This window comes from Haliotis rufescens, unplaced genomic scaffold (assembly GCF_023055435.1).
Source record: "Haliotis rufescens isolate VD_foot unplaced genomic scaffold, xgHalRufe1.0.p SCAF_10, whole genome shotgun sequence".
Taxonomy (NCBI): domain Eukaryota; kingdom Metazoa; phylum Mollusca; class Gastropoda; order Lepetellida; family Haliotidae; genus Haliotis; species Haliotis rufescens.
Window position 1 is genome coordinate 14327681 of NW_025963780.1, and position 20276 is coordinate 14347956.

Consider the following 20276-nt stretch of genomic DNA (forward strand, 5'->3'; position numbering starts at 1 on the left):
CACCCTCCTACACCAGTGTCACCCAACCCCCTCCTACATAAGTGTCACCCCACCCTCCTACACCAGTGTCACTCCACCCTCCTACACCAGTGTCACTCCACCCTCCTACACCAGTGTCACCCAACCCCCTCCTACATCAGTGTCACCCCACCCTCCTACACCAGTGTCACCCAACCCCCTCCTACACCAGTGTCACCTACCCTCCTACACCAGTGTCACCCCACCCCCTCCTACATCAGTGTCACCCCACCCTCCTACATCAGTATCACCCCACCCTCCTACACCAGTGTCACCCCGTCCTCCTACACCAGTGTCACCCCACCCCCTCCTACACCAGTGTCACCCCACCCCCTCCTACACCAGTGTTACCCCACCCCCTCCTACACCAGTGTCACCCCACCCCCTCCTACACCAGTGTCTCCCCATCCCCTCCTACACCAGTGTCACCCCACCCCCTCCTACACCAGTGTCACCCCACCCCCTCCTACACCAGTGTCTCCCCATCCCCTCCTACACCAGTGTCATCCCACCCTCCTACACCAGTGTCACCCCACCCCCTCCTACACCAGTGTCACCCCACCCCCTCCTACACCAGTGTCACCCCACCCCCTCCTACACCAGTGTCACCCCACCCCCTCCTACACCAGTGTCACCCCACCCCCTCCTACACCAGTGTCTCCCCATCCCCTCCTACACCAGTGTCATCCCACCCTCCTACACCAGTGTCACCCCACCCCCTCCTACACCAGTGTCACCCCACCCCCTCCTACACCAGTGTTACCCCACCCCCTCCTACACCAGTGTCACCTCACACCCTCCTACACCAGTGTCACCCAAACCTCCTACACCAATGTCACCCCACCCCCTCCTACACCAGTGTCTCCCCATCCCCTCCTACACCAGTGTCATCCCACCCTCCTACACCAGTGTCACCTCACACCCTCCTACACCAGTGTCACCCAAACCTCCTACACCAATGTCACCCCACCCCCTCCTACACCAGTGTCTCCCCACCCCCTCCTACACCAGTGTCATCCCACCCTCCTACACCAATGTCACCCCACCCCCTCCTACACCAGTGTCTCCCCATCCCCTCCTACACCAGTGTCATCCCACCCCCTCCTACACCAGTGTCACCTCACACCCTCCTACACCAGTGTCACCTCACACCCTCCTACACCAGTGTCACCTCACACCCTCCTACACCAGTGTCACCCAAACCTCCTACACCAATGTCACCCCACCCCCTCCTACACCAGTGTCTCCCCATCCCCTCCTACACCAGTGTCATCCCACCCTCCTACACCAGTGTCACCTCACACCCTCCTACACCAGTGTCACCCAAACCTCCTACACCAATGTCACCCCATCCCCTCCTACACCAGTGTCACCCCACCCCCTCCTACACCAGTGTCATCCCACCCTCCTACACCAATGTCACCCCACCCCCTCCTACACCAGTGTCTCCCCATCCCCTCCTACACCAATGTCACCCCACCCCCTCCTACACCAGTGTCACCCCATCCCCTCCTACACCAGTGTCACCCAACCCACTCTTAATTCAGTGTCACACCAACCCCTCCCACACCAGTGTTACCCCACACCCTCCTACACTTGTGTCATCGCACCCCCTCCTACACCAGTGTTACCCCATCCACTCTTCCACCAGTGTCACCCCAACCCCTCCCACACCAGTGTCACCCCACCCCCTCCTACACAAGTGTCATCGCGCCCCCTCCTACACCAGTGTCACCCTACCCCCTCCCACACCAGTGTCACCCCCACACACACACACCCCACCCCCACCCCGCCTACACCAGTGTCACCCCACATCCTCCTACACTGGTGTCATCGCACCTCCTCCATCTGTGTCACCTCACCCACTCTTACACCAGTGTCACCCCACCCCCTCCCACACCAGTGTCACCCAAACCCCCTCCCACACTAGTGTCACCCACCCCCTCCTACACCAGTGTCAACCCGCCCACTCTACACCAGTGTCACCCCACCCCCTCCTACACTAGTGTCATCGCACCCCTTTTACATCAGTGGCTCCCCATCCTACACCAATACCCCCCACCCCCTCCCTCTCACTGCCGCTGTGGGAGACTGGCACATCCAACCTACATTTGACCTAATTCACGTTGCAACGCATTTCCCTAGATAACAGTAATTGTATCAGGTGTCCCCATTCTCAGCTGTTTAAAGTGAATGTAATGTGGAAACTGCGGTCATTCTCATAAGACCCAAGTGCAGGATAGTGACACATGGGATCCACGAAGTCCCAGCTGGGCCACACAACGTGGGATGGACGTACGAAACATCCAACTGAACCCAATATTGCCTGCTGCTATTCACCATACTCATTATCACCATATATCCCGCAAAACCGGGATTACATGCCTTGATACAGCCTTAGTAGATGGCAGATCATGCTTCTTGCTTCAAATAATCTCGCTTATCGCTTCATGTCTCACAACAAACCTGCCTGAGATCTCATAATATTGGCTGTCAACATCAATAAAGATGAATTGTAACGTCCTCGATTCTCAAACCATTGTCAACGGTTATCTTACTGTCTGTTTGCAAATGGGTGTGGTGTGGGATGTGAGGTGTGGGTAGGTGTGGGATATGAGGTGGGTGTGGGGGGCTGTGGGTAGGTGTGGGATGTGAGGTGTGGGTGTGGGATGTGAGGTGGGGGTAGGTGGATGTGGGATGTGAGGTGTGGGTGGGTTGGTGTGGGCTGTGAGGTGTGGGTGGGTGGGTGGGGGATATGAGATGTTGGGGTGGGCTGTGAGGTGTGGGTTGGTGGGGGTGGGGTGTGAAGTGTGGGTGGGTGTGGGATATGAGATGTGGGTTGGTGCGGGGTGTGGGTGGGTGTGGGATGTGAGGTGATGGTGGGTGGGTGTGGGATGTGAGGTGTGGGTGGGTGTAGGATGTGAGGTGAGGTGTGGGGTGTGACGTATGGATTGGTGGGAGTGGGATATGAGATGTGGGTGGCTGGGTTGGGTGTGGGATGTGAGGTGTGGGTGGGATGTGAGGTGTGGATGGGATGTGAGGTGTGGTTGGGTGGGTGTGGGATATGAGATGGGGATAGAGTGGTGCAGTGGTGTGGGGGCGACTGTGTCGGTGGGGATAGGATGGTGTAGTGGTGTTGGGGCGACTGTGTCGGTGGGGATAAGATTTTGTAGTTGTGTGGGGGCGACTGTGTCGTTGGGGATAGGATGGTGTAGTGGTGTTGGGGGTGCCTGAATCATCACTGGAATCCTTCACTTAGTGTGAACTTATGCAGTATTACTCTCCAGCATCAGAGTCACTAAGACAGGCAACTTCAGGCTATTTCTACAGAAACAGTTTTTTTATTTGTACTGTGGATCATGGTAGTTTTTTTAAGAAATCGTGTAAGCCAATGTGTGAGTTTTGTTCTACATGGTCTTCACACTAAAGGACAATACACGGAAGGATTTGACACACCAAACCTCAAAGACTAAAAGACTAAATGAATGATGCTAATGAAACAGAACCATCTGACTGTGACATCCCCCCCCCCCCCCCCCCCCACACACACACACACACACACAAAGATATCCTCATAACACCCCACCCCCACCCCCACCAGCCCCACCACCCCCGACAACACATCCATCACCTCCCACCCACACCCAAAGACACAAATTATGAATGGTCCCTAAATCTTTTTAAAAATTGCTTGAATATGATAGTGACAGATTTGGTCCTCCTACTTCTATGCAATAAATGTTCTTGATCTTACACTCAGGCCTAAATATTCTTGTCTACATCAAGAAACGACGGGCACACATCGCTGCCCCTTATTCGGGTCAAAGTTCATGTCAGAGGTTACCACTCACTAACGGCCATCTGAATTTAGGGCGAGAAGATCGGGAACAGTGTTAGCTGATGATATACTGTCAATCTCAATGGACTATAAACATAATACTACCGGCTTCAACAGGCCCCTACCAGGTACGTCTATCATGTTACTATACATGTAAATTTGATGGAATGTGTGTGCATGCTTAAGCTGGTAGTTAACTGTGGTAGCAGTGATGTCAACAGCACGGCGGGAGGAGAGAGGTCGAGATGTACAGCAATATGCTCTGTAAACAGAGCCGACTTGTGTATGTATGACGCCTGCAAGACACATGCAAACACAACTAGCTATTTCCGCCAACACATCACCAGAAGCAGGTACCTTGCACAATCAGTTCGCCAGACATTCACCTGCTGTGAGCGCTTATTTATCTTCATGCGGTAGGCTAGTATGATTCCGGGTGGTTGCCTGTGTGGTAAGATTTTAATATAAAAACAGTTATGTAAATCATGCCTTTCGATTTACAATTTTACCAACTTAACGGTGGAACATTATTTTCACAGTTTACTTGAAAAACTTGGAAATTGCGATGTCCAGCTCGCCTTGCTAGCTCCATGAATAATCTCTATAAACGTCCTCGATGCACATGTTTTTGTTTGTTGTTTAACGCCACACTCAACAATTTCACGGCGGTCTGTAAATAATCGAATCCAGACCAGACAATCCAGTGATTGACATCATGATTATCGATCCATATGATTGGATGACATGCAATCAACCAGGTCACCGAGGCTGACCTCTCGATCCGTTATGTCGCCTTTTACGATTCTCATCCGGAATCCCCACAGGAAGATCACTGTAGCCTTTCCTTACTGACAGTGTTTCTGTTTCATGTACACAGGGACAACCTGCACTTCACATTACATCATACACACATCCAGCTGTAGTTCACTACCAAGGCAAGACAGTTGCGATAACTACCGTTACGTGATAAGAATGCATTAGTACTTGTTTGTTGCACTGCAACACACTGTCACCTGATTGCCGTGTCAACTGGCGAGACATGGATTGGGTAAGCACACATTAAATCCTTTTTTGTCATTGTCTCTGTAACGTCACTCTGAATGACAGCCTACCACCATGACGTCACAAAGCACGTGACATAAGGACACGTTCATTCTAAAGCATTTACACAATTGCCGCCAAGTAACTGCAAACGCACTTTATCTTCATCGCCAACGATGACAACGTTGCTGTACAGTTTCTGTCCTCGCTGACCTTGTTCCATCAGTTACGTATATGTAATGTGAGCTAATGTCACGTGGTCATGTAGTTAGTTACGTTCGAAAGCACAGTTTTAAAGTGCTGTCTATCTGAATTATTAATATATCTGTCTCAATACGACATGTGCCCAGATACATGAAACAAGAAAGCAGCCGAAAGAGAAAATGACAATCAGCGATGCCATTGTTGGATAACACTGACACAGTCGTAGATGACCTTTACATTGAACGCCCAGAAGGGGATATATGTTATTATTTCCAGAGTTGCACTGGTTTGCATCTAATTTAATGTGTACGGAATAGCTCTTGGTTACTTGGAGTGTCACTTATATTTGTATATATTCTTAACCGCAAAAGAAACGTCACCCAAAGTAACATTGCATGAAAAGTTGTCATTTAAATATCTGGGTAATTTTTGTCAAAGTTTCTCAAATTTAACATTACCTTGTCCAGGAAAAATGAATTTGATGATAAAAAAATAAAGCAGATGGCAATAAAACCGATCGCCCAAACGCATCACGGCAACGGCCATGGTAACCCGATGCACGTGAGTTCCGTGCAAATTTAAATGCACATGCGTTCCCCAAAATCTTCCCCTATAAAAGGCCACCCAGATCGGATAACATTCAGTGGTTATTGAATTGCTACGACATGCCAAGATTGACAAGAAATCAGCGACAGCAAGCCCTTGGACGATTGCAAGCTGAACAAACCGCCCGACAAGAAGCCAATGCATTTCAAGTCCACGTTAGGACTATATACAGGCTCCGCAAAGGTAACAGACCACCAACACTACAAATGACCGACCACGTAGTGGAGGACCAAGGGTCACCACCCGATGTCAGGTTCATCAGATTGTGCGACAGCATCTTCAAGATCGCTTTGTTACTGCTGCGGAAACTGCTCGACAGACTATGGGGACACACCAGCGACACATTAGTGCGGACACCGTGCGTCGACGATTGACGAGCAGACACCTCCACTGTCACAGACCACACCGAGGACCAATTCTGACACCACGTCACCCCCGGACCGTCTGCAGTGGGCAACACAGCACCAGCATTGGCGCCATTAGCAGTGAAGAAGAGTCTCAGACGAGAGCCGTTACTGTATCTCAAAAGCAGATGGCAGAGCGAGAGTCTGGCGACGCCGTTGTGAAAGTTATTCGGATGCTTGTGTTGTTGAGAGAGACTCGTGGGGTGGTCCGAGCATCATGGTGTAGGGTGGAATCGGTCTTGCACAGAGGGTCGGCCCTGTGGTCTTCCAGAACATCGGTCCAGGGAGAGGCAATGGTGTCACAGCAGCACGGTACATTGATAGGTCTTGAGACCACACGCCATACCTCATTTGGCACGTCGCCGCAACCACGAGTTTCAGCATGATAACGCCCGTGCCCACACTGCGAGAGCAACGAGAGACTTCCTCCGGCAGAATGGCATCAGAACCATACAGTGGCCTTCCTTCAGTCCTGATTTAAATCCCATTGAACACCTGTGGGACGAGATTCTAAGACAGCTGAATGACGTCCGGCCAAGGCCGACAACTGCAGCTGAACTGCGTCAGGCATTCCTCAGAGTGTGGGCTCAAGTGCCTATGGCCTTCATCAACCGCCTCATGTATCGGCGTTGCACGGCAGTCATCAATGCACATGGCGGACACACGAGATACTGACTTTTGATGCCATTTTCTGTGGTACCTGTGTATTTTACAACCCTGACATTGTCTTCTCTTTGGTACCTCTGTATTACATACATCCCTGACAGTGTCTTCTCTGCGGTATTTGTGTTTTACATACAACCCTGACATTGTCTTCTCTGTGGTACCTGTGTATTAAACAACCCTGACATTGTCTTCTCTCCGGTACCTATGTATTATACAACCCTGACATTGTCTTCTCTGCGGTACCTGTGTATTACATAACACCCTGACATTGTCTTCTCTGTGGTACTTGTGTATTACATACAACCCTGCCATTGACTTCTCTGTGGTACCTGTGTATTACATAACACCCTGACATTGTCTTCTCTGTGGTACCTGTGTATTATACAACCCAGATTTTGTCTTCTCTGCGGTACCTGTGTATTACATAACACCCTGACATTGTCTTCTCTGTGGTACTTGTGTATTACATACAACCCTGCCATTGACTTCTCTGTGGTACCTGTGTATTACATAACACCATGACATTGTCTTCTCTGTGGTACCTGTGTATTACATAACCCTTACATTGTCTTGCCTGCGGTACTTGTGTTTTACATACAACCTGACTTTGTCTTCTCTGCGGTACCTGTGTATTACATAACACACTGATATTGTCTTCTCTGTGGTACCTGTGTATTATACAACCCAGATTTTGTCTTCTCTGCGGTACCTGTGTATTACATAACACCATGACATTGTCTTCTCTGTGGTACCTGTGTATTACATACAACCCTGACATTGTCTTCTCTGTGGTACCTGTGTATTATACAACCCTGACATTGTCTTCTCTGCGGTACCTGTGTATTACATAACACCCTGACATTGTCTTCTCTGTGGTACCTGTGTATTATACAACCCTGCCATTGTCTTCTCTGCGGTACCTGTGTATTACATAACACCCTGACATTGTCTTCTCTGCGGTACCTGTGTATTACATAACACCCTGACATTGTCTTCTCTGTGGTACTTGTGTTTGAAATACAACCCTGACATTGTCTTCTCTGCGGTACCTGTGTATTACATAACACCCTGACATTGTCTTCTCTGTGGTACTTGTGTTTGAAATACAACCCTGACATTGTCTTCTCTGCGGTACCTGTGTATTACATACATCCCTGACATTGACTTCTCTGTGGTACCTGTGTATTATACAACCCTGACATTGTCTTCTCTGCGGTCCCTGTGTATTACATACAACCCTGACATTGTCTTCTCTGCGGTACCTGTGTATTACATAACACCATGACATTGTCTTCTCTGCGGTCCCTGTGTATTACATACAACCCTGACATTGTCTTCTCTGCGGTACCTGTGTATTATACAACCCTGACATTGTCTTCTCTGCGGTACCTGTGTATTACATACATCCCTGACATTGTCTTCTCTGCGGTACCTGTGTATTACATAACACCCTGACATTGTCTTCTCTGCGGTACCTGTGTATTACATACATCCCTGACAGTGTCTTCTCTGTGGTACCTGTGTATTATACAACCCTGACATTGTCTTCTCTGCGGTCCCTGTGTATTACATACATCCCTGACATTGACTTCTCTGTGGTACCTGTGTATTATACAACCCTGACATTGTCTTCTCTGCGGTCCCTGTGTATTACATACATCCCTGACATTGACTTCTCTGTGGTACCTGTGTATTATACAACCCTGACATTGTCTTCTCTGCGGTACCTGTGTATTACATAACACCCTGACATTGTCTTCTCTGTGGTACTTGTGTTTGAAATACAACCCTGACATTGTCTTCTCTGCGGTACCTGTGTATTACATACATCCCTGACATTGACTTCTCTGTGGTACCTGTGTATTATACAACCCTGACATTGTCTTCTCTGCGGTCCCTGTGTATTACATACAACCCTGACATTGTCTTCTCTGCGGTACCTGTGTATTACATAACACCATGACATTGTCTTCTCTGCGGTCCCTGTGTATTACATACAACCCTGACATTGTCTTCTCTGCGGTCCCTGTGTATTACATACATCCCTGACAGTGTCTTCTCTGTGGTACCTGTGTATTATACAACCCTGACATTGTCTTCTCTGCGGTACCTGTGTATTATACAACCCTGACATTGACTTCTCTGCGGTACCTGTGTATTATACAACCCTGACATTGACTTCTCTGCGGTCCCTGTGTATTACATACATCCCTGACATTGACTTCTCTGTGGTACCTGTGTATTATACAACCCTGACATTGTCTTCTCTGCGGTACCTGTGTATTATACAACCCTGACATTGTCTTCTCTGCGGTACCTGTGTATTACATACATCCCTGACATTGACTTCTCTGTGGTACCTGTGTATTATACAACCCTGACATTGTCTTCTCTGCGGTACCTGTGTATTATACAACCCTGACATTGTCTTCTCTGCGGTACCTGTGTATTACATACATCCCTGACATTGTCTTCTCTGTGGTACCTGTGTATTACATAACACCCTGACATTGTCTTCTCTGTGGTACCTGTGTATTACATAACACCCTGACATTGTCTTCTCTGTGGTACCTGTGTATTACATACATCCCTGACATTGACTTCTCTGCGGTACCTGTGTATTACATAACACCCTGACATTGTCTTCTCTGTGGTACCTGTGTATTATACAACCCTGACATTGTCTTCTCTGCGGTACCTGTGTATTACATACATCCCTGACAGTGTCTTCTCTGCGGTACCTGTGTATTATACAACCCTGACATTGTCTTCTCTGCGGTACCTGTGTATTATACAACCCTGACATTGTCTTCTCTGTGGTACCTGTGTATTACATAACACCCTGACATTGTCTTCTCTGTGGTACCTGTGTATTATACAACCCTGACATTGTCTTCTCTGCGGTACCTGTGTATTATACAACCCTGACATTGTCTTCTCTGTGGTACCTGTGTATTACATACATCCCTGACATTGACTTCTCTGCGGTACCTGTGTATTATACAACCCTGACATTGTCTTCTCTGCGGTACCTGTGTATTACATAACACCCTGACATTGTCTTCTCTGCGGTACCTGTGTATTACATACATCCCTGACAGTGTCTTCTCTGCGGTACCTGTGTATTACATAACACCCTGACATTGTCTTCTCTGTGGTACCTGTGTATTATACAACCCTGACATTGTCTTCTCTGTGGTACCTGTGTATTACATAACACCCTGACATTGTCTTCTCTGTGGTACCTGTGTATTACATACATCCCTGACAGTGTCTTCTCTGCGGTACCTGTGTATTACATAACACCCTGACATTGTCTTCTCTGTGGTACCTGTGTATTATACAACCCTGACATTGTCTTCTCTGTGGTACCTGTGTATTACATACATCCCTGACATTGTCTTCTCTGTGGTACCTGTGTATTACATAACACCCTGACATTGTCTTCTCTGTGGTACCTGTGTATTATACAACCCTGACATTGTCTTCTCTGTGGTACCTGTGTATTACATACATCCCTGACATTGTCTTCTCTGTGGTACCTGTGTATTATACAACCCTGACATTGTCTTCTCTGCGGTACCTGTGTATTATACAACCCTGACATTGTCTTCTCTGTGGTACCTGTGTATTATACAACCCTGACATTGTCTTCTCTGCGGTACCTGTGTATTACATACATCCCTGACATTGTCTTCTCTGTGGTACCTGTGTATTACATAACACCCTGACATTGTCTTCTCTGTGGTACCTGTGTATTACATAACACCCTGACATTGTCTTCTCTGTGGTACCTGTGTATTACATACATCCCTGACATTGACTTCTCTGTGGTACCTGTGTATTACATACAACCCTGACATTGTCTTCTCTGCGGTACCTGTGTATTATACAACCCTGACATTGTCTTCTCTGCGGTACCTGTGTATTACATACATCCCTGACATTGTCTTCTCTGCGGTACCTGTGTATTACATAACACCCTGACATTGTCTTCTCTGCGGTACCTGTGTATTACATAACACCCTGACATTGTCTTCTCTGCGGTACCTGTGTATTACATAACACCCTGACATTGTCTTCTCTGCGGTACCTGTGTATTACATACATCCCTGACAGTGTCTTCTCTGCGGTACCTGTGTATTATACAACCCTGACATTGTCTTCTCTGCGGTACCTGTGTATTACATAACACCCTGACATTGTCTTCTCTGTGGTACCTGTGTATTATACAACCCTGACATTGTCTTCTCTGTGGTACCTGTGTATTACATACATCCCTGACAGTGTCTTCTCTGCGGTACCTGTGTATTATACAACCCTGACATTGTCTTCTCTGTGGTACCTGTGTATTACATAACACCCTGACATTGTCTTCTCTGTGGTACCTGTGTATTACATACATCCCTGACAGTGTCTTCTCTGCGGTACCTGTGTATTATACAACCCTGACATTGTCTTCTCTGTGGTACCTGTGTATTACATACATCCCTGACAGTGTCTTCTCTGCGGTACCTCTGTATTATACAACCCTGACATTGTCTTCTCTGTGGTACCTGTGTATTATACAACCCTGACATTGTCTTCTCTGTGGTACCTGTGTATTACATACATCCCTGACAGTGTCTTCTCTGCGGTACCTGTGTATTATACAACCCTGACATTGTCTTCTCTGTGGTACCTGTGTATTACATAACACCCTGACATTGTCTTCTCTGTGGTACCTGTGTATTACATACATCCCTGACAGTGTCTTCTCTGCGGTACCTGTGTATTATACAACCCTGACATTGTCTTCTCTGCGGTACCTGTGTATTACATAACACCCTGACATTGTCTTCTCTGTGGTACCTGTGTATTATACAACCCTGCCATTGTCTTCTCTGCGGTACCTGTGTATTACATAACACCCTGACATTGTCTTCTCTGCGGTACCTGTGTATTACATAACACCCTGACATTGTCTTCTCTGTGGTACTTGTGTTTGAAATACAACCCTGACATTGTCTTCTCTGCGGTACCTGTGTATTACATAACACCCTGACATTGTCTTCTCTGTGGTACCTGTGTATTACATACATCCCTGACATTGACTTCTCTGCGGTACCTGTGTATTATACAACCCTGACATTGTCTTCTCTGCGGTACCTGTGTATTACATACATCCCTGACAGTGTCTTCTCTGTGGTACCTGTGTATTATACAACCCTGACATTGTCTTCTCTGTGGTACCTGTGTATTACATACATCCCTGACAGTGTCTTCTCTGCGGTACCTGTGTATTATACAACCCTGACATTGTCTTCTCTGTGGTACCTGTGTATTACATACATCCCTGACAGTGTCTTCTCTGTGGTACCTGTGTATTATACAACCCTGACATTGTCTTCTCTGTGGTACCTGTGTATTACATACATCCCTGACAGTGTCTTCTCTGCGGTACCTGTGTATTACATAACACCCTGACATTGACTTCTCTGTGGTACCTGTGTATTACATAACACCCTGACATTGTCTTCTCTGCGGTACCTGTGTATTACATAACACCCTGACATTGTCTTCTCTGTGGTACCTCTGTATTACATACATCCCTGACATTGACTTCTCTGTGGTACCTGTGTATTACATACATCCCTGACAGTGTCTTCTCTGCGGTACCTGTGTATTATACAACCCTGACATTGTCTTCTCTGTGGTACCTGTGTATTACATACATCCCTGACATTGTCTTCTCTGCGGTATTTGTGTTTTACATACAACCCTGACATTGTCTTCTCTGTGGTACCTGTGTATTAAACAACCCTGACATTGTCTTCTCTCCGGTACCTATGTATTATACAACCCTGACTTTGTCTTCTCTGCGGTACCTGTGTATTACATAACACACTGATATTGTCTTCTCTGTGGTACCTGTGTATTATACAACCCAGATTTTGTCTTCTCTGCGGTACCTGTGTATTACATAACACCATGACATTGTCTTCTCTGTGGTACCTGTGTATTACATACAACCCTGATATTGTCTTCTCTGTGGTACCTGTGTATTATACAACCCTGACATTGTCTTCTCTGCGGTACCTGTGTATTACATAACACCCTGACATTGTCTTCTCTGTGGTACCTGTGTATTATACAACCCTGCCATTGTCTTCTCTGCGGTACCTGTGTATTACATAACACCCTAACATTGTCTTCTCTGCGGTACCTGTGTATTACATAACACCATGACATTGTCTTCTCTGTGGTACTTGTGTTTGAAATACAACCCTGACATTGTCTTCTCTGCGGTACCTGTGTTTTACATAACACCCTGACATTGTCTTCTCTGTGGTACCTGTGTATTATACAACCCTGACATTGTCTTCTCTGCGGTACCTGTGTATTACATAACACCCTGACATTGTCTTCTCTGTGGTACCTGTGTAATACATACAACCCTGACATTGTCTTCTCTGTGGTACCTGTGTATTATACAACCCTGACATTGTCTTCTCTGCGGTACCTGTGTTTTACATACAACCCTGACATTGTCTTCTCTGTGGTTCCTATGTATTACATACAACCCTGACATTGTCTTCTCTGCGGTACCTGTGTATTACATAACACCCTGACATTGTCTTCTCTGTGGTACCTGTGTATTACATACAACCCTGACATTGACTTCTCTGTGGTACTTGTGTCTGAAATACAACCCTGACATTGTCTTCTCTCCGGTACCTATGTATTATAGAACCCTGACATTCTCTTCTCTGCGGTACCTGTGTATTATACAACCCTGACATTGTCTTCTCTGTGGTACCTGTGTATTAAAAAACCCTGACATTGTCTTCTCTGCGGTACCTGTGTATTATACAACCCAGATTTTGTCTTCTCTGCGGTACCTGTGTATTACATAACACCATGACATTGTCTTCTCTGTGGTACCTGTGTATTACATACAACCCTGACATTGTCTTCTCTGTGGTACCTGTGTATTATACAACCTGACATTGTCTTCTCTGCGGTACCTGTGTATTACATAACACCCTGACATTGTCTTCTCTGTGGTACCTGTGTATTATACAACCCTGCCATTGTCTTCTCTGCGGTACCTGTGTATTACATAACACCCTGACATTGTCTTCTCTGTGGTACCTGTGTATTACATAACACCATGACATTGTCTTCTCTGTGGTACTTGTGTTTGAAATACAACCCTGACATTGTCTTCTCTGCGGTACCTGTGTATTACATAACACCCTGACATTGTCTTCTGTGTGGTACCTGTGTATTTAATAACACCCTGGCTTTGTCTTCTCTGCGGTACCTGTGTATTACATAACACCCTGACATTGTCTTCTCTGCGGTACCTGTGTATTACATACAACCCTGACATTGTCTTTTCTGCGGTTCCTGTGTATTACATAACACCCTGAGATTGTCTTCTCTGCGGTACCTGTGTATTACATAACACCCTCACATTGTCTTCTCTCCGGTACCTATGTATTATACAACCCTGACATTGTCTTCTCTGCGGTACCTGTGTTTTACATACAACCCTGACATTGTCTTCTCTGTGGTTCCTGTGTATTACATACAACCCTGACATTGTCTTCTCTGCGGTACCTGTGTATTACATAACACCCTGACATTGTCTTCTCTGTGGTACCTCTGTATTACATACAACCCTGACATTGACTTCTCTGTGGTACTTGTGTCTGAAATACAACCCTGACATTGTCTTCTCTCCGGTACCTATGTATTATAGAACCCTGATATTGTCTTCTCTGCGGTACCTGTGTATTATACAACCCTGACATTGTCTTCTCTGTGGTACCTGTGTATTAAAAAACCCTGACATTGTCTTCTCTCCGGTACCTATGTATTATACAACCCAGATTTTGTCTTCTCTGCGGTACCTGTGTATTACATAACACCATGACATTGTCTTCTCTGTGGTACCTGTGTATTACATACAACCCTGACATTGTCTTCTCTGTGGTACCTGTGTATTATACAACCTGACATTGTCTTCTCTGCGGTACCTGTGTATTACATAACACCCTGACATTGTCTTCTCTGTGGTACCTGTGTATTATACAACCCTGCCATTGTCTTCTCTGCGGTACCTGTGTATTACATAACACCCTGACATTGTCTTCTCTGTGGTACCTGTGTATTACATAACACCATGACATTGTCTTCTCTGTGGTACTTGTGTTTGAAATACAACCCTGACATTGTCTTCTCTGCGGCACCTGTGTATTACATAACACCCTGACATTGTCTTCTGTGTGGTACCTGTGTATTTAATAACACCCTGGCTTTGTCTTCTCTGCGGTACCTGTGTATTACATAACACCCTGACATTGTCTTCTCTGCGGTACCTGTGTATTACATACAACCCTGACATTGTCTTTTCTGCGGTTCCTGTGTATTACATAACACCCTGAGATTGTCTTCTCTGCGGTACCTGTGTATTACATAACACCCTCACATTGTCTTCTCTGTGGTACCTGTGTATTATACAACCCTGACATTGTCTTCTCTGCGGTACCTGTGTATTATACAACCCTGACATTGTCTTCTCTGCGGTACCTGTGTATTACATAACACCATGACATTGTCTTCTCTGTGGTACTTGTGTCTGAAATACAACCCTGACATTGTCTTCTCTGCGGTACCTGTGTATTACATAACACCCTGACATTGTCTTCTCTGTGGTACCTGTGTATTATACAACCCTGACATTGTCTTCTCTGCGGTACCTGTGTATTACATAACACCCTGACATTGTCTTCTCTGTGGTACTTGTGTATTACATACAACCCTGACATTGTCTTCTCTGTGGTACCTGTGTATTATACAACCCTGACATTGTCTTCTCTGCGGTACCTGTGTATTACATACAACCCTGACATTGTCTTCTCTGCGGTACCTGTGTATTACATAACACCCTGACATTGTCTTCTCTGTGGTACCTGTGTATTGCATACAACCCTGACATTGACTTTTCTGTGGTACCTGTGTATTATACAACCCTGACATTGTCTTCTCTGTGGTACCTATGTATTATAGAACCCTGACATTGTCTTCTCTGCGGTACCTGTGTATTATACAACCCTGCCATTGTCTTCTCTGCGGTACTTGTGTTTTACATACAACCCTGACATTGTCTTCTCTGTGGTACCTGTGTATTATACAACCCTGTCTTTGTCTTCTCTGCGGTACCTGTGTATTACATAACACCCTGACGTTGTCTTCTCTGCGGTACCTGTGTATTACATACAACCCTGACATTGTCTTTTCAGCGGTTCCTGTGTATTACATAACACCCTGAGATTGTCTTCTCTGCGGTACCTGTGTATTACATAACACCCTGACATTGTCTTCTGTGTGGTACCTGTGTATTTAATAACACCCTGGCTTTGTCTTCTCTGCGGTACCTGTGTATTACATAACACCCTGACATTGTCTTCTCTGCGGTACCTGTGTATTACATACAACCCTGACATTGTCTTTTCTGCGGTTCCTGTGTATTACATAACACCCTGAGATTGTCTTCTCTGCGGTACCTGTGTATTACATAACACCCTGACATTGTCTTCTGTGTGGTACCTGTGTATTTCATAACACCCTGGCTTTGACTTCTCTGTGGTACCTGTGTATTACATACAACCCTGACATTGTCTTCTCTGCGGTCCCTGTGTATTACATACAACCCTGACATTATCTTCTCTGCGGTACCTGTGTATTTCATACAACCCTGACATTGTCTTCTCTGCGGTACCTGTGTATTACATACAACCCTGACATTATCTTCTCTGCGGTACCCGTGAATTACATACAACCCTGACATTGTCTTCTCTGCGGTCCCTGTGTATTACATACAACCCTGACATTATCTTCTCTGCGGTACCTGTGTATTTCATACAACCCTGACATTGTCTTCTCTGCGGTACCTGTGTATTACATACAACCCTGACATTGTCCTCTCTTTGGTACCTGTGTATTGCAAAATACCCTGACATTGTCTTCTCTGTGGTACCTGTGTATTATACAACCCTGACATTGTCTTCTCTGCGGTACCTGTGTATTACATACAACCCTGACATTGTCTTCTCTGTGGTACCTGTGTATTACATAATACCCTGACATTGTCTTCTCTGTGGTACCTGTGTATTATACAACCCTGACATTGTCTTCTCTGTGGTACCTGTGTATTTCATACAACCCTGACATTATCTTCTCTGCGGTACCTGTGTATTTCATACAACCCTGACTTTGTCTTCTCTGCGGTACCTGTGTATTACATACAACCCTGACATTGTCCTCTCTTTGGTACCTGTGTATTGCAAAATACCCTGACATTGTCTTCTCTGTGGTACCTGTGTATTATACAACCCTGACATTGTCTTCTCTGCGGTACCTGTGTATTACATACAACCCTGACATTGTCTTCTCTGTGGTACCTGTGTATTACATAATACCCTGACATTGTCTTTTCTGTGGTACCTGTGTATTATACAACCCTGACATTGTCTTCTCTGCGGTACCTCTGTATTACATACAAGTCTGACATTGTCCTCTCTGTGGTACCTATGTATTAAATAATACCCTGACATTGCCTTCTTTGTGGTACTTGTGTATTACATACAACTCTGACATTGTCTTCTCTGTGGTACCTGTGTATTGCATAACACCTATCATTCTGTTGTACCCGTGTTTCACTTACCACCCAGGCATATGTCCTCGCTTGGTTGCGTGCTTGCATACAATGTACCTCCCTAACAGTTCTCCTGTGATACCTGTGTTTAACATATCAGCCTCGCATTTGTCCGTCCCTGGTTTCCGTGTTTTTTTCTCCTGCGGTTCACTCCAGACAGTGTATTCAAACAGGGCCATTACCGCTGTAATTAAGAAGGAAATTATTCAGTCAGTTCAAAATTATTAATATTGTATGCAGTACATCACAACATCACACGAAAGGTATGTAAACTATTGTTTAGATATTCACAGAGTTGTCTGCATGGGTGTACATATATGCAATAAACACAGGAATCCCACACTGCATTCTCCTTAGGTGATAATAAAACTGGGTTAACTTTCTCAAGGTTAGTTAGCTGAAGGAACAGATTCCACCGATGTGGTCGCCCGAAGCCAGTTTCAGGCAAGCCGAAAATAGCCTATCAAACAGCATTACAATCACCATACTACATCCAACAGCATTGCAATCACTATACAACATCAAACTGCATTGTAATCACTATACAACGTGAAACTGCATTACAGTCATCATACTTCATCAAACTGCATAACAATCAAATACTACATCAAACTACATTACAATCACTATACCACATCAAACTACATTACATTCACAATACTACATCAAACTTCATTACAATCACTATACAACATCCAGCAGGATTGCAATCACCATACTACATCCAACAGCATTGCATTCACCGCAATCACCATACTACATCTAACAGCATTGCAATCAGCATACTACATCCAACAGCATTGCAATCAAACACTACATCAAACTACATTACAATCACTATACCACATCAAACTGCATTACAATCACTATACTACATCCAGCAGGATTGCAATCACCATGCTACATCCAACAGCATTGCAATCACCATACTACATCCAACAGCATTCCAATCACCATACTACATCCAACAGCATTGTAATCACTATACAACATCAAACTGCACTGTAATCACTATACAACATCAAACTGCACTGTAATCACCCATACTACATCAAACTGCATTGTAATCACTATACAACATCAAACTGCAACACAATCACTATACTACATCCAACAGCATTGCAAACACCATACTACATCCAACAGCATTGCAATCACTATACAACATCAAACAGCATTACAATCACCATACTACATTCAACAGCATTACAATCACAATGCTACATCCAACAGCATGGCAATCACTATACAACATCAAACTGCATTGCAATCACCATACTACATCCAACAGCATTGCAATCACCATACTACATCCAACAGCATTGCAATCACTATAAAACATCAAACTGCACTGTAAGCACTATATTACATCAAACTGCATTGTAATCACTATACAACATCAAACTGCATCACAATCACTATACTACATCCAACAGCAGTGCAAACACCATACTACATCCAACAGCATTCCAATCACTATACAACATCAAACAGCATTACAACCACCATACTACATCCAACAGCATTGCAATCACCATGCTATATCCAACAGCATTGCAATCACTATACAACATCAAACTGCATTACAATCACTATACTACACCCAACACCATTGCAATCACTATACTATATCCAACAGCATTGCAATCACTATACTACATCAAACTGCATTACAGTCATCATACCATATCCAACAGCATTGCAATCACCATACTACATCCAACAGCATTCCAATCACTATACTACATCAAACTGCATTATAATCACTATACAACATCATACAGCATTACAATCACCATACTCTATCCAACAGCATTGCAATAACTATCCGACATCAAACTGCATTACAGTCATCATACTACATCCAACAGCATTGCAATCACTATACTACATCAAACTGCATTGTAATCACTATACTACACCCAACATCATTGCAATCACTATACTATATCCAACAGCATTGCAATCACTATACTACATCAAACTGCATTATAATCACTATACAACATCAAACAGCATTACAATCACCATACTATATCCAGCAGCATTGCAATCACCATACTACATCCAACAGCATTGCAATCACTATACTACATCAAACTGCATTGTAATCACTATACTACATCAAACAGCATTACAATCACCATACTATATCCAACAGCATTGCAATAACTATTCGACATCAAACTGCATTACTGTCATCATACTACATCCAACAGCATTGCAATCACTATACAACTTCAAACTGCATTGTAATCACTATACTACATCAAACAGCATTACAATCACCATGCTACATCCAACAGCATTACAATCACTATACAACGTCAAACTGCATTGCAATCACTATACAACATGAAACTGCATTACAGTCATCATACTACATCAAACTGCATCACATTCACTACACTACATCAAACTGCATAACAATCACTATACTACATCCAACAGCATTGCAATCACTATACAACATCAAACAGCATTACAACCAACATACTACATCCAACAGCATTGCAATCACTATACAACGTCAAACTGCATTGTAATCACTATACTACATCAAACAGCATTACAGTCATCATACTACATCAAACTGCATCACACTCACTATAATACATTCAACAGCATGACAATCACTATACAACATCAAACAGCATTGAAATCACTATACAACATCAAACTGCATTACAATGACCATACTACATCCAACAGCATTGCAATCACTATACTATATCCAACAGCATTGCAATCACTATACTACATCAAACTGCATTGTAATCACTATACAACATCA

At 44.8% G+C, this 20276-nt stretch overlaps 2 protein-coding genes across 3 annotated transcripts in view; both read left to right on the forward strand.

The window, feature by feature from the left end:
- LOC124112107 overlaps window positions 1–20276 on the forward strand; it is a 103654-nt gene that overhangs the window by 36973 nt on the left and 46405 nt on the right. Inside the window, exon 1 of one of the 2 annotated variants that reach the window (XM_046472069.2) lies at window positions 3855–3984. The exons of the other annotated variant lie outside the window; for it this stretch is intronic. The gene's annotated coding sequence lies outside the window, so the exon portion shown is untranslated. Of the gene's footprint in view, window positions 1–3854; window positions 3985–20276 lie in introns of those variants that run through there. 2 annotated transcript variants of the gene reach the window in all.
- Window positions 1233–2024, forward strand: LOC125377712 (extensin-like). The gene has a single exon (XM_048391736.1). The coding sequence runs from the start codon at window positions 1233–1235 to the stop codon at window positions 2022–2024; it is 792 nt and encodes a 263-aa protein (XP_048247693.1).

Excerpts from the sequence above, each read along its gene's own strand:
- LOC125377712 (XM_048391736.1), top strand. The coding sequence starts at position 1,233 with ATGTCACCCCACCCCCTCCTACACCAGTGTCTCCCCATCCCCTCCTAC.